Raw genomic sequence first — 12,051 nt, forward strand, 5'->3', positions numbered from 1 at the left:
AGCTCATAAATTTTATTAGGACAATAATTTTATACGTTCTAGATGACACATCAACAACAAAGTGAAGAAAAAAGAGCATGGACAAACATTTGAAAAAGTCATTTTATTTATTAGAGAGAAAGAAATGATATTCACTCACAGGCAGTTATACATTGCATTGTCACAATGTAAGTCCAAACACAGAATCAAAATTCAATGCAATCTTGAAGAAAAGTTAATTCCATGTATTGTTTTTACTAAAGTTTTAAAGTAAAAGTGAAAATAATGCCTATGTAACAACTCCCATGAAAATAACAATCTCTTTAAATTGTATATCCGTAAACCAAACCCCGGAGTGAAGCAAGCAGGGGGCAGAGCCCCTTAGTTTAAAGTAAAGAAAATCATTATGAAACCTACTTAAATCCAGTTCAGATAGACAGGGACCAAAGAATACATCGCCAGGACTGTGTGAGGAGCAGGAGCCATCCATTCATGCACACCCCAATCACCCACATAGCACCAAATTAGAGTAATTTAATTTGCATGTCTTTGGGATGCAGAACAAAGAAAACTATCTAGGGAAAAACATGCAGAAGAAGAATGTGCAAAATCTGTACGGAATTCGAACTATAAGCCTTTCAAATAATTTAATTGTTTGGTCAGGTCCATAGGAACCTGCAGCCTAATTAAACTGCCACAAGTGAAAGACAAACTCATTCTGGGTTGAGAAAAATTTTAGCTATGCCACTGAATTTAATAGAATTCTTTGTACCATGACAAAAAAAATGGGTGCTTCTGAAAGAAAATCATGCAGGTGCCAGGAAAACAGTTCAGTGTTTTAAAAAAACAGACTTCAGTCTGAGGTGGAATCTGAGGTGAAACACTGTAAGATGCCACACTACTCACCATACTACCATGCTCTTTTTCAGTACAGACTTAAATATGTTTAATAGCCAGCAATAACACTGGATACCCAGTAGCCTTTAAGGTACTGAGAGCAACACGGGCAAATATGAGTATAGTAAACTTGATTTCATAATAAGCTACACCGATGAGAGTGAGATAAAAAAAAAAAAACAAATAGGATGTACTTAAGCCACTAGATGTCAGTATCACCATTTATATAAGAAAAAGCCAACAGATTAAAAACAAAGCTCTCTAGCAGAAATGTCAAGGAAGCGTTTAATGTTAGTGTCTTTTTGACTAGCATTGACATTGAGCTTTAGGTGTATTATATGTATATTTAGAGCTTTTACATCACAACAAATTCATCTCTAAATGAATTTTATTGTGATCAAACTCTAATCACACTGTTAAGACAACCACAAATTCAAATTACATTAAATCTAAGCATATTTTTTACCATTATAAATATAGATAACTCCAAACTAACACAGTAAGTAGAATTTACAGGAGGAAGACAAATTAGTTCATTGTGAGCAAGAGACTCGACACTCTGTACTCAGGGACAGGATATTTGCCATGGACGGTTTAGTGTGTTTCCTCCTCCTCCAGCAAGTTTGCATGAGCCATAAATACAGTAATAAAGTCTGCCTTGTCATTATTGTTTCCCAGACTTGCAGCACTTTATATTTTTTTTAAAGCTGACCTCATTATTTTTATTAGTTTATGACTTGCATCTCTAATTTACTTGAGAAACATTTCTGAGAGACGAAACCAAAACCTTGATTTTCAACACAAAGGTCCTACAGCATAGGGGTTGCAGTTGGACTGAAACAATGCCAAGTAGCTACTCTATCCATTCTGCCGCAATACCACCTGAGAAATTATGAATGTGCTGTTTGTGCTATGTCAATATTGCTCATATACAGTATATAATAATATTCTGTTTATATTAAATATAAAAAAACAAATTAAAATGTTTCTTGGGTTTGAATAAAATATACTAAGTAGCAATCATCACACCCACTCATCACTCATTTGACTTTCTCTGTAACTTTTCATTTGATATTCCTGAATACGAGTTCCTTGACCATATTTTTCAAAAGGAGAACATTTTAATAAGGAATGTCATAAAAAAAACACTATTCTAGACCCACTTTCTCCTTTAAAGAATTGTGGTGAGACTGAGACAATTGTGGTAGGAATTTGAGGCTACTGTCTTCTTGCATTTGTCTGTATACCTAAATATTGCTATAGATAATGTAAATGTAGATTTGGAACGTCATGTTTTACTACTGGATTGTCAAAATTTATATTTTGAGACTACAAAAGAAATCAGAAGTTACATTCTTCGGTTTTTGCACAGCATTGTGTAATTAGTCTTAAAATTGTTCATTGCAAACATCTTAAAGATTTAAAATTTTCTAAAATCCTTATACTAATAGTAAGAGATGTGCCCATGCACATGCCTTGCTAGATCATATGTTTTGGAAATTTCCCATCCTACTGAGCAGAAAATAAGACCATTTTGAGGAAAATCGTGTCAGATAGTTTTGGATTCTTAATTGCTCCTAATTTTTAACAGCATTATTAAGAGTAAGGCCAGGTGGGGTAAGATTGTGCAAAAGTTAATCTAATGTGATCTCCTATAGTATTTTGCTTTGGTGTTATTTGGTCTTGCTCAGCTGGAAGAATCCTAAGCCATCCTTGGAATGCAAGGTCTTTTTTTTAAAAAAACCTAGAAATAATCAATGTTTTTTTTATATGAAATATTGCAAAGTCTGCATGTTCTCCCCGTGTCTGCGTGGGTTTCCTCCGGGTGCTCTGGTTTCCTCCCACAATCCAAAGACATGCAGGTTAGGTGGATTGGCGATTCTAAATTGGCCCTAGTGTGTGCTTGGTGTGTGGGTGTGTTTGTGTGTGTCCTGCGGTGGGTTGGCACCCTGCCCAGGATTGGTTCCTGCCTTGTGCCCTGTGTTGGCTGGGATTGGCTCCAGCAGACCCCCGTGACCCTGTATTCGGATTCAGCGGGTTAGAAAATGGATGGATGGATGGATATTGCAAAGTTTTTCCAGAAAAAAAGCACACTGAGCCTACTGTTGTGGTTTACTCTCAATGTTTTATTATACACTAGCAGAATACCCGCGCCTCGCAACGGAGAAGTAGTGTGTTAAAGAAGTAATGAAAAAGAAAAGGAAACAATTTAATAATAACGTAACATGATTGACAGTGTAATTGTGTTGTCATTGTCATGTGTGTTACACACACACATATAAACATATATATACACATCATATATATACAGTATACATACATATATACATATATACTCAGCAAAAAAAGAAACATCCTCTGACTTTCAACTGTTTTTACTTTCAGTAAACTTAATGTGTAAATATTTGTATGAACACTAAAAGAGTCAACACCATAAGAATATAAACTAAAAATGTTTCACAATGTGTCCCTGAATGAAGGGAGGCTCAAAATCAAAAGTACCAGTCAGTATCTGGTGTGGCCACCAGCTGCTTGAAGTACTGCAGTGCATCTCCTCATGGACTGGACCAGATTTGTCAGTTCTTGCTGTGAGATGTTACCCCACTCTTCCACCAAGGCACCTGCAAGTTCCTGGACATTTCTGGGGGGAATGGCCCTAGCCCTCACCCTGCGATCCAACAGGTCCCAGACGTGCTCAATGGGATTGAGATCCGGGCTCTTCCACTGGGAGGATGATCAGCTGTCCTTACTGTCTCCCTGTAGCGCTGTCTTAGGCGTCTCACAGTGTGGACATGGCAATTTATTGCCCTAGCCACATCAGCAGTCCTCATGCCTCCCTGCAGCATACCTAATGCACGTTCACGCAGATGCGCAGGGACCCTGGGCATCTTTCTTTGGGTGTTTTTCACAGTCAGTAGACAAGTCTCTTTAGTGTCCTGCGTTTTTAGAACTGTGACCTTAAATGCCTACTTTCTGTAAGCTGTTAAGGTCTTAACGACCATTCCACAGGTGCATGTTAATTAATTGATTATGGTTAATTGAACATGCATGGAAAACATTATTTAAACCCTTTAGAATGAAGATCTGTAAAGTTATTTGGATTTTTAAAACATTATTGTTGAAATACACAGTCCTGAAAAAGGGACGTTTCTTTTTTTGCTGAGTATATATATATATATGTACAGTGCTGTGAAAAACTGTTTGCCCCCTTCCTGATTTCTTATTCTTTTGCATGTTTGTCACACAAAATGTTTCTGATCATCAAACACATTTAACCATTAGTCAAATATAACACAAGTAAACATAAAATGCAGTTTTTAAATGATGGTTTTTATTATTTAGGGAGAAAAAAAATCCAAACCTACATGGCCCTGTGTGAAAAAGTAATTGCCCCCTGAACCTAATAACTGGTTGGGCCACCCTTAGCAGCAATAACTGCAATCAAGCGTTTGCAACAACCTGCAATTAGTCTTTACAGCTCTGGAGGAATTTTGGCCCACTCATCTTTGCAGAATTGTTGTAATTCAGCTTTATTTGAGGGTTTTCTAGCATGAACCGCCTTTTTAAGGTCATGCCATAGCATCTCAATTGGATTCAGGTCAGGACTTTGACTAGGCCACTCCAAAGTCTTCATTTTGTTTTTCTTCAGCCATTCAGAGGTGGATTTGCTGGTGTGTTTTGGGTGATTGTCCTGTTGCAGCACCCAAGATCGCTTCAACTTGAGTTGACGAACAGATGGCCGGACATTCTCCTTCAGGAGTTTTTGGCAGACAGTAGAATTCATGGTTCCATCTATCACAGCAAGCCTTCCAGGTCCTGAAGCAGCAAAACAACCCCAGACAAGCACACTACCACCACCATATTTTACTGTTGGTATGATGTTCTTTTTCTGAAATGCTGTGTTCCTTTTACGCCAGATGTAACGGGACATTTGCCTTCCAAAAGTTCAACTTTTGTCTCATCAGTCCACAAGGTATTTTCCCAAAAGTCTTGGCAATCATTGAGATGTTTCTTAGCAAAATTGAGACAAGCCCTAATGTTCTTTTTGCTTAACAGTGGTTTGCGTCTTGGAAATCTGCCATGCAGGCCGTTTTTGCCCGGTCTCTTTCTTATGGTGGAGTCGTGAACACTGACCTCAATTGAGGCAAGTGAGGCCTGCAGTTCTTTAGACGTTGTCCTGGGGTCTTTTGTGACCTCTCGGATGAGTCGCCTCTGCGCTCTTGGGGTAATTTTGGTCGGCCGCCACTCCTGGGAAGGTTCACCACTGTTCCATGTTTTGCCATTTGTGGATAATGGCTCTCACTGTGGTTCGCTGGAGTCCCAAAGCTTTAGAAATGGCTTTATAACCTTTACCAGACTGATAGATCTCAATTACTTCTGTTCTCATTTGTTCCTGAATTTCTTTGGATCTTGGCATGATGTCTAGCTTTGAGGTGCTTTAGGTCGACTTCTCTGTGTCAGGCAGCTCCTATTTAAGTGATTTCTTGATTGAAACAGGTGTGGAAGTAATCAGGTATGGGGGTGGCTACGGAAATTGAACTCAGGTGTGATACACCACAGTTAAGTTATTTTTTAACAAGGGGGCAATTACTTTTTCACACAGGGCCATGTAGGTTTGGATTTTTTCTCCCTAAATAATAAAACCATCATTTAAAACTGCATTTTGTGTTTACTTGTGTTATATTTGACTAATGGTTAAATGTGTTTGATGATCAGAAACATTTTGTGTGACAAACATGCAAAAGAATAAGAAATCAGGAAGGGGGCAAATAGTTTTTCACACCACTGTATACATATCTAGGGGTATATACTGTATATACACATATATATATATACACTGTAGAAATCTACATATATATATCTACATATATATATTAGGGGTGGGACTCGATTTAAATAAATTATCTAATTAATTAGAGGCTGTATAATAATTAATCTTGATTAATCCTATGTAATCACACATGAAAATTTGCCCCAAATCGCAAATGTTTTTTTTTTAATTTAAAAGGGTTTTAGTGGGCGACAGAATCAAATAATAGACATGGACATGAATATTGTAAACTCAAGCTCTTTTAATTTCTGAAAAAAAAAATTCTTTTAAACTGCATTTCAATTCAAAACAGAAACAAAAATATCATCCCTGGCTGAAATTGGGCAGACTTAAAAATAAAGTGGTATTTTAAGTACTTTAAGTACATTTTCAGAATGGTATTGTCTTTAAATAATAATAACCAAAATTTCAACATCAAGTGCAGTTTTTCTTCTTAAAAAAATAAGTCAGAAACATAAAAGGTAATTTGACCAGCTTCATCTTTAAACTCTGAGTAACATTAGCCAAAATTATTTTGTACATTAGGCTAAAACAGTGTGATCACTGAACTTTTTGTAATTAGATGTATTTAGAATTACTAACGGTCACGAAAGTCCAATGATCCCCAGTAAGAGCCACAAAGTCTGGTTTCTGTAATGCATCTAATTTTGCTTGCTTTTCAGTGTGCAGAAAACCATGCTTTTATCAAGGCTTCCGTCGGGTAGTCACTTGAAATTAAATTTTCCTCCGATCAGTCATAGTCGTAGTTGCTTTATTCCGACTGTAACATTTTTGTAGCTCTGATGTGTGCATCAATGTAATCGATGTACAGGGCTGCTGCTGGCCAAATGGGTGCCCTAAGCAGAAATTTACTTTTGTGCCCCCTCCCCCAAATATTACGTAAATAAAAATAAAATAATAAAAAAAACACCTACTATAGGAGCCAAAATAGAACTTTATTCAAATAAAAGTAAATACATAAATAAATTGTATCATTTATAAATTACAATTGTAGCTGTACAGCAAAAAATACAAACTAACATTACACTTTAAATAAAACATTTATAATTAATAAAATAAACAATAATATTTTTATTATTATTTTATTATTTATATTATTAATATTAATTTATTTTTATAATATATAAAAACAATTTTTTTGAGCAGCTGCGATGGTGCCTCCCTGGGAGTTGGTGCCCTACGCAGACTGCGTACTCTGCATATAGGGAGCGGTGGTACTGTCGATGTACCAGGAAATCATGCATTGACAAAGTTCCCCTTTGCTTGGAATTAAAAGTGTGATTAAATGCGTTATTTTTTTTAACGCGTTATGGAGTACATGCATCAAAGCTTCTCAGCTGTGCTTGTGCTAAGAAAAGGAAACATTTTAAAAATAACGTAACATGATTCTGCGTTAACCGCATATTTTTTCATACGTCTCAAACCAAGGGGATGCGAGGGTAAAAAGAATCGGGAAGCACATGTGCATACTCGGTGCATCCCCTCTCAGGAATCGAACATCGGGTGTTTGCGCTAGAGGCAGTATGTAGATCGGGGTATATATATACATATATATATATATATATATATACTCGCGTTTCGCAGCGGAGAAGTAGTGTGTTAAAGAAGTTATGAAAAAGAAAAGGGAACATTTTAAAAATAACGTAACATGATTGTCAATATACAGTACATGTTTTGTGAGTGTTGCTGTCAACAAGGATTTGATTATCATTATTTCTTTCAATCAGGTTTGTATTTGTAGGATGTGTTGTGTTCAAGTTACATTCCGTGTTTGTCAATCGTTGTAAAGATAACAGGTTTCATTCATCGATTAGTTTCTTACTGCATCAATAAACAGCTCGTCTTCTTCTTTATCTGAGACCTGACACACTGCATGCATGGGTTTTTTTTACACTGTCTTCCTTTAGCGGGACATTGACTTTCCATCGTGTGCTTTGTTTCCGCAGTAGCTGCACTTATGAATATGCTTGTATGTATCAGACGCTTTATATTTTTTTGCTGCCTTCTCAATAGTGGAATTCGGGTTTTGTTCAGCACTCTTTGGAACTGTTGCTTTTTGTCTGTGCACTGCGTCATTTCATGTGAGCCGCTCGGTGTACATGCATCGAAGTTTCCCAGCTGTGCTGGTGCCATGTCGTGCAACGTCCACGGCTGTATTTAATGTTAGCTAAGACCCGGCACATAAAAGTTTCTCTCACAGTTTCACTGAGTATGTGCCAAACACCACCATGACCATCTCATCTTCCTCTGCATAAGCACAGTCCTTCACCCGTGAATATTTAGCGGCAGTGTTTCTATTGGATTGCCGCTGACGGACTGCCTTATATGGGCAGGCACTAAATTAACTCCGCCTCCCACGGGCATCGAGCAGAAGTCTATTATAGTATATGGACGAAAAAATAGGTTCCAGTTATGACCATTACGCGTAGAATTTCGAAATGAAACCTGCCCAACTTTTGTAAGTAAGCTGTAAGGAACGAGCCTGCCAAATTTCAGCCTTCCACACACACAGGAAGTTGGAGAATTAGTGATGAATGAGTGAGTGAGTGAGTGAGGGCTTTGCCTTTTATTAGTATAGATGAGTAACAATCCAATATTTTGATAGTTAATAGTTCTGACAACTGGTTGTGGATGGGAAGTTAACTGTTCATATGATTTAATCAATCTCAGTTTTTCAAAATGCAGTGATTGTATTTTTGATTGAACTTAATGTAGTGTGATGAAGTGTAGCGTTAATCGTGAATAAAGTATCTACAGTATCTTAATAAAAACTGCATTTACGTCTATAGCACATTTTCATACACAGGATATAGCTCAGAGAGCTTTACAAGATGCTAAAGAAAAAGTCATAAGAATAGAAAAACAAATTCAAATTAGAAAAGAATAATAATGAATAAATATACTCAAAATAATTCAATTCATACATATATAAAATATTAATAGTAGGCTACTAATTGTGTTCAGTTTAGATGTTTTAATTTCTATATAAATCCTGGGCTATCAATCCAGCTTCTCAATGAACTTAATATACAGTATTATAAAGTCACAGATAGGCAGAACCTATCATGACAGCATTAGGCACAAGGCAAAACCAGCAGGAATATCTATTTGGCACAATGCATACACACACACACACACACACACACACACAATTAACATTTACATCATTGCAAAACATTGCCAAACACACATAAACCAATTCAGGTTCACAGGTGGACCAAAACCTATCTTGGCAGCACTGGGAACAAAGCTAAAAAACACGTAGAGGCTGTCAGTCTTACTGTTGCCACTCGCACAGGGCCAAACTCACCAGTTACTCTAACACACACCTCTTTAGGTATATTAAGGGATAGCCCATGTAGACATGGCAAAAGTGTGCAAACTTCATATAGACAATCCACAGATAATTTCAGTAAGTGAGTGTGTTGCTGTATTTTTTTATAGGAATCTTTAGTAATTTTGTTGATTTGCTAAAAATATGTGTTGTTCTATTGAACCCGTTTCTCAGTTTGGAAGATAATGAAACTGAGTGAATAATGTAATTTAAAATCTGCTTACATTCAATTTTTAAAATGTTTGTTGTGAAGGAGTTGGAGCCTTTTTCATCACCAATAGTCGAAAGGCAGGTGCCAGATCTAGACTGGACACTGGTCCATTTCTCGCCATGCTCAAGGGAGACTAGATAAAGGTGCCAATTAATTTAACAGCATGTATTTAGGTTATGAGTGAGAAAGGGAGATTATACAGGATATCCATTCAAAATGTGCAGTCAATTATCGGCACCCCTGGAATTTTCCCAGAAAATGCAACATTTCTCCCAGAAAATTGTTGCAATTACAAATGTTTTGGTATACACATGTTTATTTCCTTTATGTACATTGGAACAACACAAAAAAACAGAGAAAAAGGGCCAAATATGACATCATGTCACAAAGAACTCCAAAAATTATTGGCACCTTTTCAAAATTGTGGGTAAATCGTTTTATTTCAAGCATATGATGCGCGTTTGAACTCACCTGTGCAAAGAAACAGGTGTTGGCAATATAGCAATCACACCTGAAGCCAGTTGACTCAACCTTTCTGTTGTGTGTCTGAGTGTGCCACACTAAGCATGGAGAACAGAAAGAAGAGCAAAGAATTGTCTGAGGACTTGAGAACAAGAATTGTGGAAAAATATCAACAATCTCAAGGCTACAAGTCCATCTCCAGAGATCTTCATGTTCCTTTGTCCACTGTGCACAACATAATCAAGAAGTTCACAACACATGGCAATGTAGCTAATCTCCCTGTATGTGGACGAAACAGAAAAATTGATAAAAGACGCAACAAAGGATAGTCCGAATGGTGGATGAACAGCCCCAATCAACTTCAAAAAATATTCAAGTTGTTCTGCAGACTCAGGGTGCAACAGTGTCAGCTCAAACTATCCGTCGACATCTGAATGAAATGAAACGTTATGGCAGGACAGCCAGGACCCCACTGCTAACACAGAAGCATAAAAAAGCCAGACTGGAATTTGCCAAAATGTACTTGAGGAAGCCAAAATACTTCTGGGCGAACGTCTTGTGGACAGATGAGACCAAGGTAGAGCTTTTTGATAAAGCTCATCATTCTACTGTTTACAGAAAACGGAATGAGGCCTACAAAGAAAAGAACACAATACCTACTGGCAAACATGATGGAGGTTCTAAGATGTTTTGGGGATGTTTTGCTGCCTCTGGCACTGGATGCCTTGACTGTGTGCAAGGCATCATGAAATCTGAAGACTACCAAAAGATATTGTGGCACAATATAGGGCCAAGTGCCAGAAAGCTAGGTCTGCATCAGAGGTCATGGGTGTTCCAGCAGGACAATGACCCCCAACATACCTCTAAAAGCACCCAAAAATGTTTGAAGACAAAGTGTTGGATAGTTCTGAAGTGGCCAGCAATTAGTCTGGATCTAAATCTGATTGAACACTTATGGAGAGATCTCAAAATTGCTGTTGGGAGAAGAGAGACCTCGAGCAGTTTGAAAAAAAAGAGTGGTCGGAAATTATAGTTGAGAGGTGTAACAAGCTTGTTGTTGGTTATAGGAAGCGCTTGATTTCAGTTATTTTTTCCAAAGGGCGTGCAACCAAATATTAAGTTGAGGGTGCCAATAATTTTGTCCAGCCCAGTTTTTGAGTTTTGTGTGAAATGATGTCAGATTTGGCTTTTTTTCTGTGCTTTTTGTGTTGTTCCAATGCACATAAAGGAAATAAACATATGTATACCAAAACATTTGTAATTGCAACAATATTCTGGGAGAAATGGTGCATTTTCTGGGAAAATTCTAGGGGTGCCAATAATTTCGGCAATGAATGTAGATGACATGCAAACTAAATGCACAAAGCTATTATTCAGCAGTGCTATCTACTGTAATACCACTTTTATATCAATCATTTTATGGGTTTTTTCCACAAATTTTACTTACTTCCAATTTCCACACTTTGAATGTCAATATGAAAGTTGCCTAAAACTCCTCCATTATTTTCCTGAATGCCACCGATTAGGACTTGTTTAATCACTTCATCAGGCACAGAAATCCTAAAAGTTAGTTCCATGTAAGTCACAACACTTCCATTTCTGCAAGTTAAAAAAAAGTATTTATCAAAAAAGCAAAACCCTGAACCAAGTATTCCCAGATCCTTTCAACAATATTATGTACTGCGTAAATAAAAAAAACACTTGTAAATTTGTAATGTTTCTAAAACAACTTGCTGCTGGAGTCTCAATTGCTCCACATGCATCAAGGCCAGCTTCTTCCTCAAGACCATACATAACGTTACTGAACTCTTGGTAACCTTTTCATACATGTTCTGCACTGTAACCACCTGCTGGTTTATATGCAACTGTACTCTATGTTACATATGTACGCCATCTACTTTTCTTTACGGTTTTTACTGTATTTATTTGCATTCTGCTACTCTTATTTACTGTAATTATTTAAACATCATCTTACTGTCTTATTGCATATTATTGCTTGTAAATACTTCCCTGAACCTCAACCCCTCTCTCCACAACTGTAGTACAAGGATTTCCCAATACCCCCACAGTGTATGTGCCAATAAAGATCTCTAAATCTAATCTAAGGTCATTTTATTGTTATATATTAACTTGAGATCCTGAGGTATTTCGTCATGTGGTGGGTGTGGCAACACACTGTATCAGAGCATGCTTCTAACCTCATACCTCAAATTCTTATACACCGGTAATGGCATGAGAGTAGCCCTGTGGTTTTTTTTTGGTTTTTTTTGTCGTTGACACAGCCAGGATTGGTTCCTGTTTTGTGTTCACTGTATCCAAACTCTCTGTCTTCCTCAA

The 12,051-nt window shown here is 37.2% G+C and overlaps 1 protein-coding gene across 1 annotated transcript in view; it reads right to left on the bottom strand.

Annotated features, from left to right (window-relative positions):
- tmprss15 (transmembrane serine protease 15) overlaps positions 1–12,051 on the bottom strand; it is a 157,186-nt gene that overhangs the window by 132,418 nt on the left and 12,717 nt on the right. Inside the window, exon 4 of the mRNA XM_039746291.1 lies at positions 11,162–11,313. Coding sequence (XP_039602225.1) covers positions 11,162–11,313 — 152 coding nt within the window. The remainder of the gene's footprint in view (positions 1–11,161; positions 11,314–12,051) is intronic.

The sequence above is a fragment of the Polypterus senegalus genome, chromosome 2, assembly GCF_016835505.1.
Source record: "Polypterus senegalus isolate Bchr_013 chromosome 2, ASM1683550v1, whole genome shotgun sequence".
Taxonomy (NCBI): Eukaryota; Metazoa; Chordata; class Cladistia; order Polypteriformes; family Polypteridae; genus Polypterus; species Polypterus senegalus.